At 47.4% G+C, this 27,917-nt stretch overlaps 1 protein-coding gene across 1 annotated transcript; it reads right to left on the bottom strand.

Moving 5' to 3' along the window:
• Nucleotides 1-741: 741 nt before the first annotated feature.
• LOC134753203 (zinc finger protein 3 homolog) lies at nucleotides 742-27,338 on the bottom strand. Its single transcript, XM_063689008.1, has 15 exons — nucleotides 27,131-27,338; nucleotides 24,324-24,458; nucleotides 23,995-24,114; nucleotides 22,288-22,442; nucleotides 21,046-21,168; nucleotides 19,637-19,754; nucleotides 18,471-18,569; nucleotides 18,077-18,228; nucleotides 15,701-15,760; nucleotides 14,183-14,296; nucleotides 13,206-13,337; nucleotides 12,581-12,652; nucleotides 10,860-11,076; nucleotides 3,016-3,159; nucleotides 742-1,728 (listed from the first exon to the last, which is right to left on the bottom strand). Exons 1-15 carry the CDS (start codon nucleotides 27,275-27,277, stop codon nucleotides 1,588-1,590), a joined length of 1,929 nt encoding a protein of 642 aa, XP_063545078.1. The 5' UTR covers nucleotides 27,278-27,338; the 3' UTR covers nucleotides 742-1,587.
• Between the last annotated feature and the right edge of the window lie 579 nt (nucleotides 27,339-27,917).

Below are 27,917 nucleotides of genomic sequence, written 5' to 3'. Positions count from 1 at the left end.
AGCGTATCGTTCTATCGTTGTCTTGTATACAAGACGACGGCGCCAGCGTATCATTCTATCGTTGTCTTGTATACAAGACGACGGTGCTAGCGTATCGTTCTATCGTTGACTTGTATACAAGACAACGGCGCTAGCGTATCGTTCGATCGTATCGACGACGGCGGTCAAAGGGTCTAAAGGTTAAATAAGAAATTCATAACTTTTGTAAATTTATTTATTACAAAATAATCATCATCAATACACTTATTTATATTCACTCGACAATAATTCTTCTATTATCTGGACATCATTGAGTAGCTGTGTAAATAAATTTGGTAAGGAAATTATTTTATAATTCGCCTTTATATGGAGTTACTAGTAATTATAGGGTAGTTGACAAGTTTTCATAAATGGTATCAGTCGATCAGGTTTGTTTTGAGGATCAAATGTCTGTATGGCACTCATTGTCTTAAAGCAATACAAAAGTCACAAATGATGGTCAAAGTCTGGCACCCGCACTTTAACTGACGAACCGCTCCTAACAAAATAGCAATACATCGTGACGTCACCATGTAACGTCCTTATGGAGTTGGCCGGTCGAAGTGTTTAGCAGATGGCGCCAGCATAGCTTGCCCTGTCAATCCCTAGAATTGTGTCAGTTTTGTTTTTTTAATGCCCTGGATGCCAGCACTTTAAGCCAAATCTCATAGAAAAAGGGGCAAGCTATGATGGCGCCATCTGCTAAACACTTCGACCGTGACAAGGAACCGAATGGTACCATATTTTTTTTCTTTTTGGATGTTTAAAAAAAAACTTAAATTTTGAAACTGTGAGGTCTTGTATTTCTTTATTATTACCATTAAGTTTTCAATTTATTGTGATAAAATGCTCCTTTTCTATCTATTTAACTAGATTTAGTTACAAAATTCAACATGTGTCAACAACCCTATTATTCTTTACCCTTGACGGCCCCCGAATGCGCGTCGCGATTTAACTATACTCTCGTTTGCAATATTTAACTTACGCCCCATGTTGTACAATGTACCTATGTATTTCAACTAATATATTTTTAAGCACTGCAAACTAACAAAATATGGGCCGACAGGCCTGAAATATAGATTTTCAATTTATCGATCGAATACGCGAGAGTGATAGTGAGGTTTCGTGGTAGACCCTTTGACTGTGGTAGTACCTATAAGATTTTAGGGAATGATTTGTTGAGAAATGTACGTAAATTGTGTCTGACTAATCAAACACATCACTGAAAACAATAACGGATCAGTTGGAAACAAATTTCGACATCCGAACTGAAAAATAAAATTATCGCACAAAAGTACACATTTGTACCAAAAAGGTGAACAACTTTTGACCGGTACTGTATTCCGTTCTGTCAGTTCCCCCACCACTTATGCCCAATCCATATCCATATCCAACCAATCCAACGCCAAAGACGGATAAAGACCTACGTGCATGTGCATAAAGTTCAATTTCAGTTTTGACACTTCGGTGACGTGGCGTCCGAGTAACAGCTTTTGTGTTTGACACGGCGTCGGAAAGGTTAAAACTAGATCCATGGGCAGGGCTTGGGATGTTAATTTTGTTTAACGTCTAAGGTCCGGCGGTGACGGTGAAGTAGACCTCACAATTGGGCATGTTCTGTCTCCACGCGTCGAACACTATCTGGGGCTCCTCTTTGGTGAACAGATCTATCTTTGGCGGCTCCTCACCCGCCGGGGGCTCCTGTTTCGCCTGAAAATAATTGTTATTTAATTTTGTTTCAAGCAGAAACGTCTTCGAACGATGCTATTAAGCTTAGAATAAATTTAAAAGTGGAAAAATTACTGTCTTGGGTGAGACTTGAACTCACGGCCTCTGGATCGATACTCCAGCGCTCTGCCAATTGAGCCACCAAGCCCCAACCAAGACAGTAATGTTTCCACTTTTAAATTTATTCTAAGCATGTCCATTCATGTCCATATTAAGATTTTTGTCGGAATCCGGCGTTGTGATATATTGGTTTACTATTGTACCTATTGTGACTTGTAACTTCGGCGTTATATATAAAGATTTGTATAAAAAATATATATTACGGCCTCCTAGTTTAGTCGGCACTTGGCAGTGATCCTGCCTGCGGAGCAGGTTCCGGGTTCAAACCCTGGTAAGGGGATTTATTTGTGTGTTCATCATAGATATTTTTTGCTCAGTTATGGATATTTCTATGTATTTAAGTATTTATCTATTATATATATCGTTGTCTAGTACACACAACAATAGCCTTATTGAGCTTACTGTAGGGCTAGGTCAATTTCTCTCTCTCTCTCTCTCTCTCTCTTGTCAGGCCTGTGGTAGACCATGTCGGTCTCGCATCGGTCTATTCAGCCACCAAAAACGGTGTCTCTCCGGTGTTACACCATAAATCGTCTGCAATAGACGCAAAAGCCAATGATGTCTAGTACACACAACAATAGCCTTATTGAGCTTACTGTGGGGCTAGGGCAATTTCTGTAAGATTGTTTGAAAATATTTATTTTTTATTTCATTAACCACCGACTCAATCGCAGCTATAGCACTAAATGTGAAGTTACCTTGCGCACGAGTATGGTTTCTCCTTAATGTTAATGCTGTTCTGTAGCTAGATATGGCCCGAGCGTATAATATATACTTCCGTTATTTATCTATAACTATTGGGAACAGAAGAAACACATTTTGTTTACTCTGTGTGCATGATCCGTAAAAGTATGGGTGTGTGCGTGTGATAGTATACCTTCCGCGCCGCTTGAGGTGCACCAGCGGTGGCAGCATGATTGCATTTTGATCACCTGTCACTATGCCTGTCACTTTCGCACTTACATACTTTTTAGAACGTGACAGGCATATTGGTGACCGTGCTCAGCCCGCAGCTCGCAGGTCAACGTGGGTCCTCATGGCGGTGCTCTGTGAGAACTTGCAGCCGCACCTTTAGCATAAGGTTTCTCCCCAATTTTTGTGCGGTTGTGAAACTCGATATGGCCTGAGCGTGTGTGTGTGATAGTATACCTTTCCGCGGCGTCGCTTGAGATGCACCAAGTCCACGTGGGTCCTCATGGCGGTGCTCTGCGAGAACTTGCGGCCGCACGTGGGGCAAGAGAATGGTTTCTCCCCGGTGTGTGTGCGGACGTGGTTGATTAGCACTGATTTGCCCTGAAAAACGTTAGTAAGTTACTGATAGTTTTAATTCGGAAATCTGTGTAAAAATATATTAATTTTAAATTCTTTGACTTGTTTTACTCTAACAATCTCACTAATCACTCTCACTCCATCGACTTTTCTTACTAGTTTTATCTCTCCATCCTTCTTAATATGTCTCTCCTAAATCACCTTGAAAGCCTTACCGTATACATCACAGATGTGCCACGTCAAAATACTATATATGTATACATGTATCTATATATGCAGATTTGTTTCCCCTCCCTACATCCCGCCCGCGCGGTCCTCTAATTAGTTGACACTTATGACTATGACAGACGAAATAAGACATGCACCTAGACGCCTGTGTGTGTAGTGCTCCGTGAACCTCGTGAATTTCGGCAGGCCTATGGAACTCTCCGCGGAAGCTCGGATTTATACCGACTCGCTTCCCGCCGGCGGGACTCAAGCTAGCTAGTTGGTTGCCACACGCGCTCACGCACGCACGTCACCGCGCGCTATGACAAAGTAATGCTTTCGTAATGAACAAATAACACAGCTTGTAGTGTGGATTCTCTTGTTTTGCAGAAACAACAAAACAAATAAAAAATATAGTATTTTCCTCTTTCGACAGATGAGGAAAAGTAAGTAGACATTCTCAATATAGGTACTTACACCTACTGTTATTAAATTGTTTTAAAGATCTAGGTAATGTTTCTTACGACACATTTATAGTTAGATATCCACCTAAGACATAAGTGTTTGAAAGAAGCGTCGGCAACCCTAGCGTTGTGTCGGCGCGCGCGGTGCGGGGAGCGGCGCGTTGAAGGTCACTCCATTGTATTTTTGTGTAGGTATCAAAACGGTAGGTATTTGAGTTTTCTATGAGAGATAAGCGTCTGTTCGTAAGAACTTTTATATAATCTGTGATTTCGGATACTTGGGATAATTGTGTGCCCTGGCCGAGTCTTCTGTGCAGATCACATCTCTCGGAGAAAGGTTAGTCGCCTGTGCCGCGCTAGATAAGCCCTGGAAGCTAGTGAGGTACACTCGTTTTACTCGCCCTGAAGGCCTTCCCTGGCCTGGTGCACGTGTCCCCTGTGCTTGGCGAGCGCGGCGGGGGCGGGGGGCGGGGCAGCTATCCATGTTACTCACTCTGAAGGCCTTCCCGCAGGCGTCGCAGACGTGCCTCTTGGCCGGCCTGGCGCCCTGGTGCACGTGTCTGCGGTGCTTGGCGAGCGAGGCGCTGGTGGCGAGCGCGGCGGGACAGAGTCCGCAGGCGTGCGCGCGCAGGCCGTCGTGCTGCACGGCGTGGTGCGCGGCGGGGGCGGGGGGCGGGGCAGCTATCCATGTTACTCACTCTGAAGGCCTTCCCGCAGGCGTCGCAGACGTGCCTCTTGGCCGGCCTGGCGCCCTGGTGCACGTGTCTGCGGTGCTTGGCGAGCGAGGCGCTGGTGGCGAGCGCGGCGGGACAGAGTCCGCAGGCGTGCGCGCGCAGGCCGTCGTGCTGCACGGCGTGGTGCGCGGCGGGGGCGGGGGGCGGGGCAGCTATCCATGTTACTCACTCTGAAGGCCTTCCCGCAGGCGTCGCAGACGTGCCTCTTGGCCGGCCTGGCGCCCTGGTGCACGTGTCTGCGGTGCTTGGCGAGCGAGGCGCTGGTGGCGAGCGCGGCGGGACAGAGTCCGCAGGCGTGCGCGCGCAGGCCGTCGTGCTGCACGGCGTGGTGCGCGGCGGGGGCGGGGGGCGGGGCAGCTATCCATGTTACTCACTCTGAAGGCCTTCCCGCAGGCGTCGCAGACGTGCCTCTTGGCCGGCCTGGCGCCCTGGTGCACGTGTCTGCGGTGCTTGGCGAGCGAGGCGCTGGTGGCGAGCGCGGCGGGACAGAGTCCGCAGGCGTGCGCGCGCAGGCCGTCGTGCTGCACGGCGTGGTGCGCGGCGGGGGCGGGGGGCGGGGCAGCTATCCATGTTACTCACTCTGAAGGCCTTCCCGCAGGCGTCGCAGACGTGCCTCTTGGCCGGCCTGGCGCCCTGGTGCACGTGTCTGCGGTGCTTGGCGAGCGAGGCGCTGGTGGCGAGCGCGGCGGGACAGAGTCCGCAGGCGTGCGCGCGCAGGCCGTCGTGCTGCACGGCGTGGTGCGCGGCGGGGGCGGGGGGCGGGGCAGCTATCCATGTTACTCACTCTGAAGGCCTTCCCGCAGGCGTCGCAGACGTGCCTCTTGGCCGGCCTGGCGCCCTGGTGCACGTGTCTGCGGTGCTTGGCGAGCGAGGCGCTGGTGGCGAGCGCGGCGGGACAGAGTCCGCAGGCGTGCGCGCGCAGGCCGTCGTGCTGCACGGCGTGGTGCGCGGCGGGGGCGGGGGGCGGGGCAGCTATCCATGTTACTCACTCTGAAGGCCTTCCCGCAGGCGTCGCAGACGTGCCTCTTGGCCGGCCTGGCGCCCTGGTGCACGTGTCTGCGGTGCTTGGCGAGCGAGGCGCTGGTGGCGAGCGCGGCGGGACAGAGTCCGCAGGCGTGCGCGCGCAGGCCGTCGTGCTGCACGGCGTGGTGCGCGGCGGGGGCGGGGGGCGGGGCAGCTATCCATGTTACTCACTCTGAAGGCCTTCCCGCAGGCGTCGCAGACGTGCCTCTTGGCCGGCCTGGCGCCCTGGTGCACGTGTCTGCGGTGCTTGGCGAGCGAGGCGCTGGTGGCGAGCGCGGCGGGACAGAGTCCGCAGGCGTGCGCGCGCAGGCCGTCGTGCTGCACGGCGTGGTGCGCGGCGGGGGCGGGGGGCGGGGCAGCTATCCATGTTACTCACTCTGAAGGCCTTCCCGCAGGCGTCGCAGACGTGCCTCTTGGCCGGCCTGGCGCCCTGGTGCACGTGTCTGCGGTGCTTGGCGAGCGAGGCGCTGGTGGCGAGCGCGGCGGGACAGAGTCCGCAGGCGTGCGCGCGCAGGCCGTCGTGCTGCACGGCGTGGTGCGCGGCGGGGGCGGGGGGCGGGGCAGCTATCCATGTTACTCACTCTGAAGGCCTTCCCGCAGGCGTCGCAGACGTGCCTCTTGGCCGGCCTGGCGCCCTGGTGCACGTGTCTGCGGTGCTTGGCGAGCGAGGCGCTGGTGGCGAGCGCGGCGGGACAGAGTCCGCAGGCGTGCGCGCGCAGGCCGTCGTGCTGCACGGCGTGGTGCGCGGCGGGGGCGGGGGGCGGGGCAGCTATCCATGTTACTCACTCTGAAGGCCTTCCCGCAGGCGTCGCAGACGTGCCTCTTGGCCGGCCTGGCGCCCTGGTGCACGTGTCTGCGGTGCTTGGCGAGCGAGGCGCTGGTGGCGAGCGCGGCGGGACAGAGTCCGCAGGCGTGCGCGCGCAGGCCGTCGTGCTGCACGGCGTGGTGCGCGGCGGGGGCGGGGGGCGGGGCAGCTATCCATGTTACTCACTCTGAAGGCCTTCCCGCAGGCGTCGCAGACGTGCCTCTTGGCCGGCCTGGCGCCCTGGTGCACGTGTCTGCGGTGCTTGGCGAGCGAGGCGCTGGTGGCGAGCGCGGCGGGACAGAGTCCGCAGGCGTGCGCGCGCAGGCCGTCGTGCTGCACGGCGTGGTGCGCGGCGGGGGCGGGGGGCGGGGCAGCTATCCATGTTACTCACTCTGAAGGCCTTCCCGCAGGCGTCGCAGACGTGCCTCTTGGCCGGCCTGGCGCCCTGGTGCACGTGTCTGCGGTGCTTGGCGAGCGAGGCGCTGGTGGCGAGCGCGGCGGGACAGAGTCCGCAGGCGTGCGCGCGCAGGCCGTCGTGCTGCACGGCGTGGTGCGCGGCGGGGGCGGGGGGCGGGGCAGCTATCCATGTTACTCACTCTGAAGGCCTTCCCGCAGGCGTCGCAGACGTGCCTCTTGGCCGGCCTGGCGCCCTGGTGCACGTGTCTGCGGTGCTTGGCGAGCGAGGCGCTGGTGGCGAGCGCGGCGGGACAGAGTCCGCAGGCGTGCGCGCGCAGGCCGTCGTGCTGCACGGCGTGGTGCGCGGCGGGGGCGGGGGGCGGGGCAGCTATCCATGTTACTCACTCTGAAGGCCTTCCCGCAGGCGTCGCAGACGTGCCTCTTGGCCGGCCTGGCGCCCTGGTGCACGTGTCTGCGGTGCTTGGCGAGCGAGGCGCTGGTGGCGAGCGCGGCGGGACAGAGTCCGCAGGCGTGCGCGCGCAGGCCGTCGTGCTGCACGGCGTGGTGCGCGGCGGGGGCGGGGGGCGGGGCAGCTATCCATGTTACTCACTCTGAAGGCCTTCCCGCAGGCGTCGCAGACGTGCCTCTTGGCCGGCCTGGCGCCCTGGTGCACGTGTCTGCGGTGCTTGGCGAGCGAGGCGCTGGTGGCGAGCGCGGCGGGACAGAGTCCGCAGGCGTGCGCGCGCAGGCCGTCGTGCTGCACGGCGTGGTGCGCGGCGGGGGCGGGGGGCGGGGCAGCTATCCATGTTACTCACTCTGAAGGCCTTCCCGCAGGCGTCGCAGACGTGCCTCTTGGCCGGCCTGGCGCCCTGGTGCACGTGTCTGCGGTGCTTGGCGAGCGAGGCGCTGGTGGCGAGCGCGGCGGGACAGAGTCCGCAGGCGTGCGCGCGCAGGCCGTCGTGCTGCACGGCGTGGTGCGCGGCGGGGGCGGGGGGCGGGGCAGCTATCCATGTTACTCACTCTGAAGGCCTTCCCGCAGGCGTCGCAGACGTGCCTCTTGGCCGGCCTGGCGCCCTGGTGCACGTGTCTGCGGTGCTTGGCGAGCGAGGCGCTGGTGGCGAGCGCGGCGGGACAGAGTCCGCAGGCGTGCGCGCGCAGGCCGTCGTGCTGCACGGCGTGGTGCGCGGCGGGGGCGGGGGGCGGGGCAGCTATCCATGTTACTCACTCTGAAGGCCTTCCCGCAGGCGTCGCAGACGTGCCTCTTGGCCGGCCTGGCGCCCTGGTGCACGTGTCTGCGGTGCTTGGCGAGCGAGGCGCTGGTGGCGAGCGCGGCGGGACAGAGTCCGCAGGCGTGCGCGCGCAGGCCGTCGTGCTGCACGGCGTGGTGCGCGGCGGGGGCGGGGGGCGGGGCAGCTATCCATGTTACTCACTCTGAAGGCCTTCCCGCAGGCGTCGCAGACGTGCCTCTTGGCCGGCCTGGCGCCCTGGTGCACGTGTCTGCGGTGCTTGGCGAGCGAGGCGCTGGTGGCGAGCGCGGCGGGACAGAGTCCGCAGGCGTGCGCGCGCAGGCCGTCGTGCTGCACGGCGTGGTGCGCGGCGGGGGCGGGGGGCGGGGCAGCTATCCATGTTACTCACTCTGAAGGCCTTCCCGCAGGCGTCGCAGACGTGCCTCTTGGCCGGCCTGGCGCCCTGGTGCACGTGTCTGCGGTGCTTGGCGAGCGAGGCGCTGGTGGCGAGCGCGGCGGGACAGAGTCCGCAGGCGTGCGCGCGCAGGCCGTCGTGCTGCACGGCGTGGTGCGCGGCGGGGGCGGGGGGCGGGGCAGCTATCCATGTTACTCACTCTGAAGGCCTTCCCGCAGGCGTCGCAGACGTGCCTCTTGGCCGGCCTGGCGCCCTGGTGCACGTGTCTGCGGTGCTTGGCGAGCGAGGCGCTGGTGGCGAGCGCGGCGGGACAGAGTCCGCAGGCGTGCGCGCGCAGGCCGTCGTGCTGCACGGCGTGGTGCGCGGCGGGGGCGGGGGGCGGGGCAGCTATCCATGTTACTCACTCTGAAGGCCTTCCCGCAGGCGTCGCAGACGTGCCTCTTGGCCGGCCTGGCGCCCTGGTGCACGTGTCTGCGGTGCTTGGCGAGCGAGGCGCTGGTGGCGAGCGCGGCGGGACAGAGTCCGCAGGCGTGCGCGCGCAGGCCGTCGTGCTGCACGGCGTGGTGCGCGGCGGGGGCGGGGGGCGGGGCAGCTATCCATGTTACTCACTCTGAAGGCCTTCCCGCAGGCGTCGCAGACGTGCCTCTTGGCCGGCCTGGCGCCCTGGTGCACGTGTCTGCGGTGCTTGGCGAGCGAGGCGCTGGTGGCGAGCGCGGCGGGACAGAGTCCGCAGGCGTGCGCGCGCAGGCCGTCGTGCTGCACGGCGTGGTGCGCGGCGGGGGCGGGGGGCGGGGCAGCTATCCATGTTACTCACTCTGAAGGCCTTCCCGCAGGCGTCGCAGACGTGCCTCTTGGCCGGCCTGGCGCCCTGGTGCACGTGTCTGCGGTGCTTGGCGAGCGAGGCGCTGGTGGCGAGCGCGGCGGGACAGAGTCCGCAGGCGTGCGCGCGCAGGCCGTCGTGCTGCACGGCGTGGTGCGCGGCGGGGGCGGGGGGCGGGGCAGCTATCCATGTTACTCACTCTGAAGGCCTTCCCGCAGGCGTCGCAGACGTGCCTCTTGGCCGGCCTGGCGCCCTGGTGCACGTGTCTGCGGTGCTTGGCGAGCGAGGCGCTGGTGGCGAGCGCGGCGGGACAGAGTCCGCAGGCGTGCGCGCGCAGGCCGTCGTGCTGCACGGCGTGGTGCGCGGCGGGGGCGGGGGGCGGGGCAGCTATCCATGTTACTCACTCTGAAGGCCTTCCCGCAGGCGTCGCAGACGTGCCTCTTGGCCGGCCTGGCGCCCTGGTGCACGTGTCTGCGGTGCTTGGCGAGCGAGGCGCTGGTGGCGAGCGCGGCGGGACAGAGTCCGCAGGCGTGCGCGCGCAGGCCGTCGTGCTGCACGGCGTGGTGCGCGGCGGGGGCGGGGGGCGGGGCAGCTATCCATGTTACTCACTCTGAAGGCCTTCCCGCAGGCGTCGCAGACGTGCCTCTTGGCCGGCCTGGCGCCCTGGTGCACGTGTCTGCGGTGCTTGGCGAGCGAGGCGCTGGTGGCGAGCGCGGCGGGACAGAGTCCGCAGGCGTGCGCGCGCAGGCCGTCGTGCTGCACGGCGTGGTGCGCGGCGGGGGCGGGGGGCGGGGCAGCTATCCATGTTACTCACTCTGAAGGCCTTCCCGCAGGCGTCGCAGACGTGCCTCTTGGCCGGCCTGGCGCCCTGGTGCACGTGTCTGCGGTGCTTGGCGAGCGAGGCGCTGGTGGCGAGCGCGGCGGGACAGAGTCCGCAGGCGTGCGCGCGCAGGCCGTCGTGCTGCACGGCGTGGTGCGCGGCGGGGGCGGGGGGCGGGGCAGCTATCCATGTTACTCACTCTGAAGGCCTTCCCGCAGGCGTCGCAGACGTGCCTCTTGGCCGGCCTGGCGCCCTGGTGCACGTGTCTGCGGTGCTTGGCGAGCGAGGCGCTGGTGGCGAGCGCGGCGGGACAGAGTCCGCAGGCGTGCGCGCGCAGGCCGTCGTGCTGCACGGCGTGGTGCGCGGCGGGGGCGGGGGGCGGGGCAGCTATCCATGTTACTCACTCTGAAGGCCTTCCCGCAGGCGTCGCAGACGTGCCTCTTGGCCGGCCTGGCGCCCTGGTGCACGTGTCTGCGGTGCTTGGCGAGCGAGGCGCTGGTGGCGAGCGCGGCGGGACAGAGTCCGCAGGCGTGCGCGCGCAGGCCGTCGTGCTGCACGGCGTGGTGCGCGGCGGGGGCGGGGGGCGGGGCAGCTATCCATGTTACTCACTCTGAAGGCCTTCCCGCAGGCGTCGCAGACGTGCCTCTTGGCCGGCCTGGCGCCCTGGTGCACGTGTCTGCGGTGCTTGGCGAGCGAGGCGCTGGTGGCGAGCGCGGCGGGACAGAGTCCGCAGGCGTGCGCGCGCAGGCCGTCGTGCTGCACGGCGTGGTGCGCGGCGGGGGCGGGGGGCGGGGCAGCTATCCATGTTACTCACTCTGAAGGCCTTCCCGCAGGCGTCGCAGACGTGCCTCTTGGCCGGCCTGGCGCCCTGGTGCACGTGTCTGCGGTGCTTGGCGAGCGAGGCGCTGGTGGCGAGCGCGGCGGGACAGAGTCCGCAGGCGTGCGCGCGCAGGCCGTCGTGCTGCACGGCGTGGTGCGCGGCGAGCGCGCGTGCGCACTCGAACCGCTTGTCGCAGCGCGTGCACGCGAATCTGGGGAAATGAGGGCTATCGTTTTTTTGCTCACCAGTTGGCGCCTCTGTTGATGGTGGTCCAAAAGACTAAAGAACAGCTGTCAGTCATTGAAGTGACAAGTGACATTTGACATTTCGAACTATGGAAAAGACCACCATCTACACTAGCGCCCCTAGCGGCGAATTCATACGCGTTAGCCCTCATTACTTCTTTACAACTGGCATTTTGTATGGGATTTCGAGTTTCCAAAACGTCCCGCTTGGCGCGCTGTTCAAAATCCCATACAAAAATAGACATAGCGCTCGTCACGTTATCGAATAAAATTTACACTAGGGGTTTTATACAGGATGGCTAAAAAGTAACTGCATTCCCGTTGCCAGGGAAGTTTTGGGATTATACAGAGCAACTTTGACTATAAGACCGACCGCGAAATCGAAAAAAAATTTGGCCGTTTCATACATTTTGGCTGGTCCATTTTCTATGGGAGGGTAAATTTTTTTTCGCGATTTCGTGGTTGGCTCCATAGTAAAAGTTGCTCTGTATAATCCCAAAATCTCCCTCGCAACGAGAATGCACTTATTTTTTAGCCACCCTGTATAAAACCCCTAGTGTAACATTTCATTCGATAGCGTGACGAGCGTTATGTCTATTTTTGTATGGGATTTTGAACAGCGCGCCAAGCGGGACGTTTTGGAAACTCGAAATCCCATACAAAATGACAGTTAACGCAAACACTTACATCACATCACGCTATCGAATTAAATTTGCACTAGGGGTAAGATATAACAAAATTAGTGAGATCCGTTCAAGGGCATATTCGGTATCGTGTTCTGATTAGGAAAAAGTAGGAGATATTTTTTTTGACGCGAAAAATGTATGGATGGTTGGCCGACTTGGACGACCTGCCCCATAGAAAAATATTTTTTTTCTTTTACTTTTTTCTAATCAGGCCCCGTAGACAACATGCCAATCGCTAACGCTCCGTAGCGAACGAAACGCAACTGTCACTGTCACACTAATATGGAAGAGTGATAGAGAGACACAAAGCGATTCGATGGCGAAGCGATAGCGATTGTCGCCTTGCCTAGGCCGCCAGTTCGCGGTACCGAATATGCCCCTAAGGGTGAATATGTAGGTAAGTCATACTAAACAGACTGAACTTTTACTATGGGGCCGACCAATCAAACAAAAAAAAATTTCATTTATTACTGAAAATAAAAACTTTATAATAATAATAAAAAACCGGCCAAGTGCGAGTCGGACTCGCGCACCGAGGGTTCCGTACTTTTTAGTATTTGTTGTTATAGCGGCAACAGAAATACATCATCTGTGAAAATTTCAACTGTCTGGCTATCACGGTTCATGAGATACAGCCTGGTGACAGACGGACAGCGGAGTCTTAGCGACAAGCCTCAAGCAAAAGTTGCTTAAATGACAAATTATACAAATAATTTTATATGATATTTAAATAACCTATACCCAAAAAGTAAAGTTATTACCTGATAATAATCACACTACTTACTTCAAACTCTGTTTGTCTTTGTGTTTCAAACTCTTCATTAGATGCTGACGTAAGCTGTGTGCCGACTTAAATCTGCGAACAAAAACCCGTTTATAAATATCATACCTGTTCATTCAAAACGGCAAGCATACATTATACAATTATACATATAGGATGCAATAGGGGTATTACTGCAATGTTCTGCCACCAGAGTGCAGCTGTAGCCCGTTTAGTAAACCATAGAGTATAGGAGTATAGGTTTTGTTAAGGCGATGAGACTTGTATTGTGTAAGTACTACTATTAATTTATAATTAAGTGAATAATTAAAAATTGATTAATTTTGTCCTTCGCTGCCTGAAACACAGGAACTCCTAGTTCAGGCATTCGTAAACCACTTTCCTCTACTAACAACTCTTAGTCTTTAAGATGAACCTCTGTACAATACTTTTTTCAATAAATTATTTGTATTTTGTATTTGTATTTGTATAGAGTAACTTATACCAAAGATAGATATAACTCCGTAATAAATGGATACAGTCTAAGGAAAAAACGTACCTCGAAAATCACGAAAATTTGATTCTCGACCAGATGGCGCCACTACCTTTAAAATGTTTATGATTATGATCCATAAGATAAGATAATTACCTGACGTCACACTCCACGCAGTAGTACTCCTTGACGTCGGTATGTTTGAGCTGGTGATGTTTGATCTGCGTCCGCGTGCGGAACCGCTTGCCGCACTCCGAGCACGAGTAGTTCTTAATGCCCTGGTGTATCCTGGGTATACGCACCAAAATGTAACACTCGAAACATTAAAGCAAAGATAGATATAACTCCGTAATAGATGGATACAGTCTATGGAAAAAACGTGCCTCGAGAATCACGAAAATTTGATTCTCGATCAGATGGCGCCACTAGCTTTGGCCTACTCTCGTACAGAAGGCGTTGACGGTTTCGTTTGTTATTTATAATTTTAACGCATACCAGTGAAAGAACATGGGTCAAAATCATATAAAAATAATTAATGCAAATAAAAAAATCATTTATCCATATTTAAATACATTTTAACGTATTTTTATAAATCTTCATTTTTAGTTTTAAAGTATGTCGATAGATGGCAGTGAATTTACAGTGGTTACAAAATTTACTATGACAGTACCGCTCTATCTTATTATATCCTCTTTGATTAAAGTTAGGTAATTATACGAGTACCTAGGGCGTCCAGACGGTCTTCGGCCACTTCGACCATTTGGACGCCCTAGGTACCACTGGAGAGACGAAGTGCAGAAAGACCTCAGCGAACTCGGCGCCGTCGACTGGACAGAAACGGCTTTGGACAGAGTAGCATGGTCGTCTTTGCCAACCTCCACTTCGGGTAGAGTCGATTCATAAACAAGTGCGAACCGGACTCGCGCACAAAGGGTTCCGTACGCATTTTACTATAGTATAGTAAAATATGCGGACATGGTACATTTTTGAAAAAAATTTTTTTTTTTTCAAAAACCGAAGTGTCAATTATAGAATATTTTTTGTTATTTTAAGAATCATTAAAAAACGATTTTGCTCAAAAATGGATGGCACAATCGTATTCTCAGCCGACGGTATATCACTTTAGCACTCACTGCCTGTGTTCCTCGAGCGAGTCCTTGTTGACGAAAGTCTTGCCGCACTGCTCACACTCCGGCCGCTGTCCGCCGTGGTGGTTCCTCATGTGGCCGCGGTGCGTTTTACTATTACTGAGAATATATACATTTTTACAGTACATCTGGTGCTACATTACGACACCCTGTGCTATAATAAGCACATTACGTAACTATGTGCGTCGAAATTTTAAAGTTGTACCTACTGTAAAACATTGTACGATACACCGGTGAATAGGTAATTAGCAACTCGTGGCGATTTTCCTATTTTTCGCACTTGTATCGTAATATTCGTAATGTACTATTACAATACAAGTGCGAAAAATAAGAAATTCGCAACGAGTGGCGACAAATTAAAACACGACCGAAGGGAGTGTTTTAAATCGACACGAGTCGCTAATTAATTACCTATTTGCATATGTATAGGTACAACGTTTTACAGTACATATGGCATATGGCTCTTTGAATTTTTGACATAGTTGCGAAATACGCTAATTATCGCACTAGTGCGGTAAAGCAGCTCCATATGTACTGTAAATAACTATTATATTCAATACTCAATATTTTATTGTTATGCTTGTATCTGTTGCTCTTTTGACATGAAATCATTATTTATATGAATTTAAATTAAGAGAAAATGGTAAATTTTTGACATTCTAATTATTATTCTAGTCTATATTATTTTGAATCTGACATATTAATTAGTATTATTGTATTCATTATTTAAATTTATTGGATTTTGATTTTATTGTTAAAAGTTTTGTTTTTATTTTTAATGTATTTACTAACACATAGGTATAACGATGGTACTAACAATATTGTATGGAATTTTATGTTCTGAAATAAAGATATTTTATTATTTTATTATTATTTATTTATTGCTAATTCTCAAAGTAATTGTACAGGTGGTAAACTTATAAGCTAGGTCTTTGTGAACCCTGTTGGGCACTGCAATATACTATAATTACAACTATAACTATAATTTACAATTCCAAGGAGAGGAGAATTTTTGATTAATTATTTTAACATACAATCATTATAAGCAAATGTAAATAAGAATTAAAATGTCAAAAATACACTTCGTGTCGAAAGTTTTAACTCCAATGTCATTTGTCATTTTTGTTTTTGTACAATCTATTCACTGGGCTGAAGCCATAATTTTAAAAGAGGAAGAAGAAGATAACTATATAATAATCCGGCCTTCACCACTGGAGGGCTTCGTCACTTTTTCTTTAATATATGATATCTATTACAGTTTTCAATCTATTAAAATTAAAAATTAAATCATTTATTTCAAGCTATTTGGCTCTATAACTAATTTTTTTTTTCGCATTAGAAAAAGGCTAAACCATCTTGACCTGGTTTTTTATTAAAAAACGCTTTTGAAAAATAAGTTACAGCAGAAGTGATTGGACCGGTGTTCCAATGGTCGCAGGTTCGAGTCCTGCCGGAGGTGTAAATTTTTCCATTATTCCTTTAATTTAAAAATCTCGCACTTACTTGGAAACTTTACCGCAGAGATGGCACGTAAAGTGTGACACCATTCCTTCGTGTTGTGTTCTGTCGACAAACATTCTTTATTCGATTTTTTGTTTCAGAATTGAATCTGTACACCAACCTATATGTCTGTTTGACCCAATGGTTGACTGGTAGATAATGCATTTTGGCATTTGTACATTTTTAGGGTTCCGTATCCAAAGGGTAAAAACGGGACCCTATTATTAAGACTCCGCTGTCCGTCTGTCTGTCTGTCACCAGGCTGTATCTCATGAACCGTGATAGCTAGACAGTTGAAATTTTCACAGATGATGTATTTCTGTTGCCGCTATAACAACAAATACTAAAAACAGAACTCGCGGCCGAACTGGTGCCGCGGCAGATTTTGCCGCGGTCAAAAAGCGGGATAAGTACGCGAACCTGGCCGGTAATTACTATTTTGTACCCCTGGCTTTTGAAACTACTGGGTGCTGGGGGTCAGAGGCTATTGCCTTTACTAGGGAAGTGGGACGTCGCATTAGGGAGAGGGGATCTGACGCCCGCGCGGGTTCGTACCTGGTGCAAAGGTTGTCCATCGCAATTCAACGTGGTAACGCGGCTAGTGTGATGGGCACCTTTGCGCCGGGGACGACTCGTGGGGGACTTTTTGACTAGGCTTAAGTTTAGTCTTAAGTTTATTGAATTGTTTTTGTATTGATTTTTACCCAAAAACAGAATAATATAAATATTTAAATACCATACAACAAACGTGATTTTTTTGCTGTTTTTTTCCGTAATGGTACGGAACCCTTCGTGCGCGAGTCCGACTCGCTCTTGGCCGGTTTTTTTATTCAATAACAATATTACATTGTGTTTGAAATCTTAAAACTAAACATAAAAATATTACAAAAACAAACATCATAGCCACCAATAAAAAAATAGATAATAAAGAGAACAAAAGATAAGATGGATATACCTTTCATTCAATGGTAAATGCCCCGTGTGTTATTATAAACTAATGAAATGATTTTGTTTAGGCTGCCTTTCTGCTACGAGCATTAACGTCGCCATCAAAACAAATTAATTCATAAAATTAATTTGTTATATAAAAAAAACAAGATATAAATAAATAAAGAAAACTTAATACTCGTGTAATGCATTTTCATTTAAATTTAATAATTTCAGTTTTTCTTATTTTGATATTTCTTTATGGATACACCTTATCCATATTAATATGGAAGGTAGACCACGAGATTGACATTGATATATTCGCTATCGTGTGCTTAACTTACTGTTTATGCATCTCGCTCGTACTGATGCCAGTACGTGTACATTAGTGTACAAAGTAAGTTACGATGACGCTAGCGAATATTTAGTGTCAAACTCGTGGTTAGGCTACAGTTGCACTACATCAAATTGGTGGTTTTTGTGAGGAAATGCTTGAGTTACTTTAGAAAACACCGAAATCACCATCCATACATATTAATATCTACATGACATTAATAACGTAAAAATAGCTCACCCCCGCCGAGCTCTAGTTATAAGTTTGATCACTGCTTGTGTGTGTGTGTGTGTGTCTGTTGCACCATAGCTCATAAACGAGTAAACCAATTTTTAATTTGAAAACAGGCTGTCTAGTGGTTATTCTTAGAAATGTTTTATCAAAATGTTAGAAAGAAAGTTTAATATGTATGAAATAAAACTATGAAAACGGATTATATCGCGTATACAGAATAGTTTTTTAACGCGCGCCAGTCGTAACCTAAATGAGTTGTCTAAAGAATTTGATGTGGATATATTCAACTGTAGAATTCCTAGCGTGAGACGTAATCTAGTGCAGAGATATTTTGAGTCTTTTGAGTGAGCGTGTTGTCGCCTTCTTGAATGCCTATTATTACTTACTTATGTATTACTCTCTCTTTTTTTTTTCTTGCCTCTTAGTCTTCATTGCTAAGTTAATTTGTATTTTAGTTACTCCCTTATTAGTTATCATTTGTATACGCTCTGTTTACATATGTGGCTGCGATAGTGCGCAACCTTAGTATAGTACCTATTAGTTTGTATCATGTCACTACCTGTGAGTTCCTATAATTGGCTTCCTGTATCAACTATAATTTTTATGTTAATGTCACAGCTGTTGGATCTCCAAATAAATAAAATAAAATAATAAAATATTGAATTTATAATACATTCCGACGTTTCGAACCCTTTACAGCGTTCGTGGTCAACGGATGACTGAGGAAAAGCTACAATGTGCGGAGTTTACACTGTATTATTTTCAATCAAATGATAGATTTTGTGTAGTTATTTTTTAAGAAATTGTCAGGCAAGTTACATTTTAAGTTTTGTCCCTATTCACCCCAGCCATCTCTATTCACCCCAGTGGACGGTACATGTTACCTGTAATGGTCGAGTATGGAGGCGCGGTCGATCATGCGGCGTCCGCAGGCTACGCACTCGTAGCGGCGCGTGTGGATATGTGCATGCACGCTGCGGCTGTACGCCGACGGGAAGTACATGGTGCATAGCGCACACGAGAACGGGCCCCGGGACTGAAAACAAAAATAAATGTTACCAAAGATACATTCATCGAGTAAAATGCGTAAAATCTAAGACAATTTCGTGCTTCGAATTATTACACATTTTGCGGTAGCTGTCAAAAGTTGACTGCAAGAACTCCTCTGCAGGTAAAGGCTTCCTGCAAGGTGAACCAATCGTCTCTGGATTTTGCAGTTTGATGTCTGACGTTACGTTACATACTACAATAAATCTAGTAATAGTGTAAGTAACTCACCGGGCTGTGTTTCCTCATATGGTTTTCCAGTTTGGTGTCGAAGTTGAATCCCTTGTAGCACAGGTGGCACTGGTACGGGAACTTGGCTTTGCTCTCTTCCTGTAACAAATATTTTCAATTTAAAGTGGAGTTCAATTGAAAAACCCCGCCTCGGCCACTGGTGGAACTTGACCACTTTTTCTTTAGTGTATGATATTTGTGACGTTTTCAATCAAAAGGTACCATATTGTCGCTTGTCGATAAGGTTGATTTCTAATTGAAGCTATATGAAAATAGCGCCTTACTGACAAGCGACAATAAGTACCCTTTTGGTTGAAGACGGCACGTTTATTTCAGTTTATAATTTATATACAATAGTAGTAGTGGTAGTGTGACTACTTAAAAAACACAAATCAAAATATTTTCATAAAATAATTTGAAATGCTCCCAAGTTTGGAAATATGACAGATTTTGCTAGTATTTGACGTATGACCTAAAAGTTTTACGATGGTTGTTTTCATTGAAATATTAATAATTAACATATATTTTAACTAGATGATATAAATAAAACATTTAAGTATTTATTAAACTGTTGATAAAATCATGGTTGTCTACAAAAAATGCGACATTACGAAGAAATTAAGGTAAATTTGTTTGTTTTATTTGCCATTTGTACTGAACTCCACTTTATATTAATTACTAGAACCGTTTGAGTATCTGTGTGCGCACATAATGTTTGAGTATCAATCTGTGTGTAAGCTCCTTAGGACAGTCAGTTGACATATTACTTGAAATTGACCAGTACTCCTATGGTTGGATCGAGCTCCACCATTTTCCTGAATCCTATACATCGGCTCTTACCCCCCCAACTCTTTGCTAGGAAAAATGTTAAACAGCTTCAACTAACGTCACTCTCTTTGAACGGTTCTTCAGGGTTTAGCATCACGATGCGTATCTTGGTGGGGTTGAGTTCCACCGTTTTCCTGATGCTGGTTGGCTCTTCACTATCCGGCTCTTTACTGGGACAAGTGTTAAACTACAACCAACCTCATACTGTTTGAACTGTTCTTAAAGGTTCAGCATCACGATGCGTATCTTCGTGGGGTCGAGTTCCACCGTCTTCCCGATGCTGGTCGGCTCTTCACCCTCCAGCTCTTTGTTGGGACAAGTGTTAAACTACAACTAACCTCATACTGTTTGAACTGTTCTTCAGGGTTCAGCATGACGATGCGAATTTTGGTGGGGTCGAGTTCCACCGTCTTCCTGATGCTGGTTTTTGGCTCTTCACCCTCCACTGGTTCTTTGCTGTGATAGGACAAAATCAGATATATTAAAAAACAATAATTGGTATGTTACCTCTCGCTCATCTCACAAAACAGAGTAATGTTTAAAGAAGAATGCAATTCATAATGCGATCATAATATAAATTCGTGTAGATTAGTCTAAGATAATTTATATTGTAATTTTATATTATGAGAATAAATATCTAAATCTAAATCTATAATAAGTAAACAGAAAAATTCGACAAAATTAAAACAGCGCCATCTAGTGAAAAGAAACCTATCTAAGATTTAACCATCTAGGCTGACTCTGACTTAAATGGTATGTACTTCCGATTTTTAAAAAATCGCACTCAAATCGGTCCATCCAATGGGACTTGGGACCACTGATGTGTCATCTGAAAGTTTACAAAATTGCGAAATACCCATTTAAAAAATAACTTTTTAATTATGAGTTTTAAAAACTTTTAACACCCATAATTTTGGTATTTACAATTCGCTTATCGGTGAAAGAAAAAAGTCGTGAGGAAACCGAACTAATCCCAATAAGGCCTAGTTTCCCCTCTGGGTTGGAAGGTCAGATGGCAGTAGCTTTCGTAAAAACTAGTGCCTACGCCAATTCATGGGTCCAGTTGACAAGCGGACCCCAGGCTCAGGGTTCGAAAGGATAATCAATGATAGTTATCTTGATGATTGTTATGCATGATAGTTATCGATTTAATAATAACCTAAAATTTACGAAATATAATTAAATTGTTACATGATGATTATCAATTTATCATATATTTCAATGGTTAATAAAAAAAACCGGCCAAGTGCGAGTCGGACTCGGCCACCGAGGCTTCCGTACTTTTTAGTATTTGTTGCTATAACAATAACAGAAATACATCATCTGTGAAAATTTCAACTGTCTAGCTATCACGGTTCATGAGATACAGCCTGGTGACAGACGGACAGCGGAGTCTTAGTAATAGGGTCCCGTTTTTACCCTTTGGGTACGGAACCCTAAAAACTAATCAATATTAGGTCAGTTTTTATTTGTACATAGCAAACAACACCCCAATCATTATTTTTTACTATCAAAGAATTTAAAGAAAATATAGCACCATCCATACCTGGGATAATTATCCGAAAAATATCGGATAATTATCACGATAATTATCAAAGACTATAATTATCGCGATAAGTATCAAGGACTATAACTATCGCGAATCGAATTTCGAACCCCGCCGTTCCGTGCCGTCCGTAAGCCATGGCAAAAAGCCGAGACAACGCAAGGAAGATGTGAATAAATTTTAAAAAGATTTTATTATTACCTTTTCTTCCGCTTCGCCTTGGGCTGTTCCTTTTTCTTGGTCTTCCTTTTTTTCTTGGTTTCCTCTTCTTCCTTGACTAGAAGCTCTTCAGCAATCTCGTTGTCAGACTTTACCGCCGTATTTCTGAAATACAAACATTATTTATATGCGTCATACACAGCAAGGTTCATGTCTCTCTTGTAGACATTTTTAAGTTAAAGGCTGTAGTCAAATTTTCGGTACACCATTTTACTCCTTTTCTATAAACCTATGTATGTATGTATGTACCTATGTATGTATGTAGCAATTTGTAAAGATATCATAAATAAACGATGAAAAATTTAAAAAACCTCCCACGCTCAAAAATGCCTTACATCATTTTCGAAAAGAGATGATGATCTTCAAACTGGATTGATTTTATATCACACATAGCTAAAAAACCGGCCAAGTGCGAGTCGGACTCGCGCACCGAGGGTTCCGTACTTTATAGTATTTGTTGTTATAGCAGCAACAGAAATACATCATCTGTGAAAATTTCAACTGTCTAGCTTTCACGGACACCACCATCACCACCAAGCCACGACCACCATTCCACCCGTGATGGTGATCCGTGGTGATGGTGATGGTGGCTTGGTGGTGGAGGTGGTGGTGGTTTTTAATGGAGATACAGCCTGATGAGTGGTGACAGACAGATGGACAGAGGAGTTCCGTTTTTACCCTTTGGGTACGGAACCCTAAAAATCACCGCAAGTACTCGCTTTCACGTAAAAAACTGCATCGAAATCTATTCCTCCATCAGAGCTACGATGCCACAGACAGACAGACATTGGCGTCAAACTTGTAACACCCTCTTTTTTGCGTCGGACTCGCTTACCGAGGGTTCTGAACAAATTTAATTTTTAGCATATGTTGTTATAGCGACAACAGAAAAATACATCATCTGTGAGAATTTCAACTGCGCGGTTCATGAGATACAGCCTTTTGACAGACAGACAGACGGACTGTGGAGTCTTAGTAACAGGGTCCCGTTTTTACCCTTTGGGTACGGAAACCTAACAAGGCTTTTATACACTACAGTGGAGTACCTTGTTCCAGTTTTTTTTTTAGTTTTATTTGCTGACACCTGAGCTCCTCGTCGTCATAATCGTCGAAGGAGTCAAACTCCTCCTTGAGGAGCTCTACGGGAGGTCCCGCTGCAGGTGGGGGTTCTATCGGAGGCAGGTCTATAGTGTGGGCTGACTACTGTTCTCATATAAGTCTCACCTGTACTCCTCTAATGTAATGTTGTCTTCATAATCATCAAAGGAGTCAAACTCCTCCTTGAGGAGCTCTACGGGGGGAGGTCCCGCTGCAGGTATCGGTTCTAACGGAGGCAGGTCTATGGTGTGGAGAGCTGATGCTATCGGCCTCTTCTCATGCTGTAACAAAAATTTAATGAATGATATTTCTGAAATAAAACTATGAAACGGATTATATCGCGTATTTGATTGATTGAGTGTATCTGGTTGATATTGCGTATCTGGCCGCGGAGCTCTAGCATGCCAGGCAGGCGACCGAGCTCAGGATACCGCGGGTCAACCAGAGGTCCCACGTTAAGATCCCCACAGTTGAGCGCAGGCCTGTCATTCTGCCTTTTGTCAGGGGGGTCACGGACAGGATCAGCTACATCTTAAAGCGTGCTTCTAAAAAAACATATTTCAAGCCAATGAAGAATTCCTGAAAACTACTTATACTAATAAGATTTGGAGGTGTAAAGGCTCTCCAAGCAATTCGATATAAGTTTGAAAAAATAATGTGCCCTTAGTTTGGTAACTGGATTGAAAGAAGTATTTAGACAACTAGTTATATTTATAAAAAGGGTCACTCGCGTATCTTAAGTTGAAGATTGCTCTACATGTTTCGCTCCATATCGAGGAGCTACAACGGGAGCACGCGTTGGCGGACCTCGGCAGACGCGGACTGCAGCTCTCGAGGCGAGGAACCACTCTCCTCCAAGGCATTACTGTCAAATGATGGGTAGCATACAACATTCACTATATCATTTGCTGAAGTTACGTCCACACTGCCGACCCCGTTTTCGTTTACGTGATTGATCCATTTTAACTTTTAACATATCTAATCACTACATATTATAAAACAAAGCCCGCGCTGCGTCTGTCTGTGTGTCTGTATGTTCGTGATAAACTCAAATACTACTGAACGGACTTTTCACGCGGTTTTCACCTATGAATAACATACGGAATCGACCTATGGGGCGATGCGGCGGACCGACTAAGACCATACAAACTCCAAAAACGAGCGATTCAGTGCATCTCTGGGGTCCCATGGGATCATCCAGCGCAGGAACTGTTTAAACAGACAGGAATTCTTACCCTACCGTGTCTATACATTTTCGAAGTGGCGAAATACGTTAGACGCAATTTTAAACAGTTTCCGACTCGTGGCAACGCCCGAGGTGCGAGTTCTAGAAGGCATATTGAACTTAATCCACCTAAGACGCGACTTGCCAAGTCTAGAAAGTGTTTACATACGGTAGGACCTAAAGTTTATCAAGGGAAAAAATCCCGCTAGAACTGAAACAAATAACTAGCAACCTATGTTTTTATAAAAAACTCAAATCTAAATTGGCGTCTGATGCATACTACACAGTCGATGCCTTTTACGAGACCTAGCACTGTACTAAGTGGGTAAAACTTATTGTTATTAAAAATATATATATAAAAAATAAATAACTGGTTCGCTGGCTCAGCCTTGCCTCTTAAACTATGTAAATAACTATATAATTAATAAGACTTAAAATAAGTATTTAGCATGTACTTGACCTGTAAAATTGTATTTTATGAATAAAGTATTGAATTGAATTGAATTGAATAGAGTGATTCTAAGGTTTAGTTGTATAATTTGTTAACGTTTTCGGTAACCCATGCGGGGCGGGTCGTTAGAATGGTATAAAAACAGTTCAGAACTCACCTCCAACGTTTTGTGGTAACCGAGCTTCTTCCCGCTGTGGTCAAAGGCAAGAGTATTGGTTTCCTTCAGGTTCGGTGTTGAGTACTTGCTCAGTTCCGGGTCTTGGGCGTCGATGGGAAACTGAAATACAAATATTGTCTTTAGTATCGGTATGTAACATTATCTCGTTATTTTCAAGGGCGACATCATTAGCTCTTTTGACAGTAACATTTTAGCCTTAACACTATGTTTAGACCTATCAATGACTATTTCTCTCCAGTACCTAATGAGCGGGCAGTCAAAATCTTAAGATGGACTCAAATTTCTTGAGTATCTTGCTTGATACTTACAGGAGCACATCTCAAGAGATAGTCGCAGAGCATAGAATTGGCTTTGAGCAGCTTCTGCTTGAAGCGGACCGCCTTCTGCAGCAGCGCAGCACATTCGTGGCACAGCCAAGGCGGGAGCCCGTCCGAGTCAGACACCTGAAGAAAAGAAAAGTCCATTTAGCCATAGCCAATACATGCGTTTATTATGTAGGTATGTAAATCTATGTAGGCTACACTCAGGAACAAATTTGTAATAAAAAAACAAAAAGACCATCTGCTTCGCAGGCAGTCACTATCAACAGTACCAACTAGGCTAGGAGGCAGTTGAATGGATGGACACTTAAAATACTCTATCTATCTATCTATCTAGCCCTTTTATTCTGAGCTAGAGTATGTCCCGTAGCTCAGTGTGCCGCTTGGCAAAGGCCTCCTCTAGCTCTTTCCATTGAGGTCTGTCGTGGGCCACTCTTCTCCAGTTCGGGCCCGCTGTGAGTTTGAGTTCATCCTCCCATCTTGTTCGAGGTCTCCTCTGGCCCCGTGTACAACCTCTTGGATACCAATTTGTTACTATTTTGCTCCATTTTTCCCGCCTGTCTCTCAACATGTGGCCAGTCCATCTCCACTTCTAAGCAAATAAAAACCGGCCAAGTGCGAGTCGGACTCGCGCACGAAGGGTTTCGTACTATTACGCAAAAAACAGCAAAAAAATCACGTTTATTTTGTTCTGTTTTTAGTATTTGTTGTTATAGCAGCAACAGAAATACATCATCTGTAGCACAGGTTATTTTGTAAATAACTTAAAAGGAGATACCAGCCACTGTCATATTTGTAGTTTTTCAATGCAATAAACAATTTTCAATCTGTGAAGATTTCAACTGTCTAGATATCCCTGTCTAGATACAGTCTGACAGACGGACAGCGGAGTCTTCGTAATAGGGTCCCGTTTTTACCCTTTGGGTACGGAACCCTAAAAACTAACTAATTGTTAATTTATATGTATATCGGCACTACCCGTTCAAAGTTGTAAGTGCTTAACTTTCCTGCTACCCAAAGGTTGTCTGGAAGAGATCGCTTTTTAGCGATAAGACCGCCTGTTGTTACCTAGTCTTAAGCTTGTATTTCGCTTTCTGTGTATTTTTTAAACTTTATGGTGCACAATAAAGAATATTTACTTACTTACTAACATCTCGTAAGTTCTAGGGGATTTTGACTTTTTACAATTTTTGTATTAAATCAACCTAAAAACTAACTAATTGTTAATTTATATGTATATCGGCACTACCCGTTCAAAGTTGTAAGTGCTTAACTTTCCTGCTACCCAAAGGTTGTCTGGAAGAGATCGCTTTTTAGCGATAAGACCGCCTGTTGTTACCTAGTCTTAAGCTTGTATTTCGCTTTCTGTGTATTTTTTAAACTTTATGGTGCACAATAAAGAATATTTACTTACTTACTAACATCTCGTAAGTTCTAGGGGATTTTGACTTTTTACAATTTTTGTATTAAATCAACCTAAAAACTAACTAATTGTTAATTTATATGTATATCGGCACTACCCGTTCAAAGTTGTAAGTGCTTAACTTTCCTGCTACCCAAAGGTTGTCTGGAAGAGATCGCTTTTTAGCGATAAGACCGCCTGTTGTTACCTAGTCTTAAGCTTGTATTTCGCTTTCTGTATATTTTTTAAACTTTATGGTGCACAATAAAGAATATTTACTTACTTACTAACATCTCGTAAGTTCTAGGGGATTTTGACTTTTTACAATTTTTGTATTAAATCAACCTAAAAACTAACTAATTGTTAATTTATATGTATATCGGCACTACCCGTTCAAAGTTGTAAGTGCTTAACTTTCCTGCTACCCAAAGGTTGTCTGGAAGAGATCGCTTTTTAGCAATAAGACCGCCTGTTGTTACCTAGTCTTAAGCTTGTATTTCGCTTTCTGTGTATTTTTTAAACTTTATGGTGCACAATAAAAAATATTTACTTACTTACTAACATCTCGTAAGTTCTAGGGGATTTTGACTTTTTACAATTTCTGTATTAAATCGCGTGTGCGTTATTGCGACCTGGAAGGAAGAGGTAATTTTTCTTTGTAGGCGATAGACTGTATAGATTAATTAACCAAAATTTTTGTTCCCCAATAGCTTTTGTTCCATTCGCGTTTTTCCCCAGTCTTTTTTTTAACCAGCGTAAATTTTTTCAGTAGTTAATTTAATCACACGCGTGTCCCTGTCGCTTTTTTCCCCAAAGAGTAATATTTCCGAGAACATCCTTCCCTGAGCCGACGGAGCCCCGCTACGCGAAGCTCCTATTTCTGGGCGATTTGCCCTTCGGGCATCTGAAGCTACCTAACGAACCTAACCTACCTACCTATCGACTTAGTGTGACTATCGTTAAAACATTACTCTTTGGGGAAAAAAGCGACTGGGACATACGCGTATGATTAAATTAACTACTGAAAAAAATTACGCTGGTTAAAAAGCAGAATGGGGATAAACGCGAATGGAACAAAAGCTGTTGGGGAACAAAAATGTTGGGTAGTTAATCTAACATGTCAGGCGATATCGCAATGGTGGGAGTTCCGTTAATAAATAATTGAGGATATAAAAGATTTTTTATACCATTCGTAATAACCAATGTCAATGGAAAGACAAGATTCGGGCCCTACACCCCAGCAAGGGGTAACAGGAAAAGAAGAAGAAGAAGATTCGTAATAACCTCTCTTTGAAAATTAATAATAAATCAAACTACATATAAGTGGATCAAAATTTGTCACATCATGATATTTCTTTATAGTTTAATATTAACTTAAAAGCATAAAACTTACATTCAATCCTGCTAAATCGCGAAAATGTGTAGCGAACATCGATATACTGAACATTCGCTTGTCGGTCATGAGACAGCACCTGCATATTGTTTTCTCGGGTTCAGGTTCAGTTTTATACTCGTCTTCAGACTTGAAATAAGTCTCCATTGTTAAAAACACAACTCACATTTATTTCATTAAGTTTTTGTGTTTCAGATGGAGCAAAAAGCAAAACAATTTGTAAACAATATGGCGTCGCAACGCATTATGCATGTGCAAAATGCTGTAATATTGTTCTGTTGTTTAAATATGATCTCTATACCCTAAATTAACGATACATTTTCATTTGATCGGCTTACGTCAATAAGAAAATGGAAAATAACGATAACCGCCCTACATGAGCCCTACAAAAATGGTACGTGGCGTTTCGTCTACTGCACACGTTACTACATGGCATCTTCATCCGCAATTGCAATAAAACTTTTGAACTTTATGGTTTGTTTTCATGCTGAATGTTCGTTTACTCCTCAGGTTTACTCATTCAAATATATAGTTGGTCAAGCGAATTTTGTCAGTAAAAAGAAACAAAAAAATATACTCATCCTTTTTTTTTGGGTGCTAGTACTAGTGTAAGACAAAGATAGTATGATTCTCTCTGTCTATGTTTGAAATGAGACAGTCCTTTGACAAATTATATATTCAAATATGGTCATGTGTTTTTTTCTATAAGATTCTAGCAATATCGAAACGCATGTACAGGGTTCCCATATCATTAAAACTCTTCTATATGGTAGAAATATAACTAGTA

This window comes from Cydia strobilella, chromosome 26, assembly GCF_947568885.1.
Source record: "Cydia strobilella chromosome 26, ilCydStro3.1, whole genome shotgun sequence".
In the NCBI taxonomy this organism is placed as follows: Eukaryota; Metazoa; Arthropoda; class Insecta; order Lepidoptera; family Tortricidae; genus Cydia; species Cydia strobilella.
Note: the sequence above shows the minus strand (reverse complement) of the source record. Positions and strands in the feature narration are given on the sequence as shown.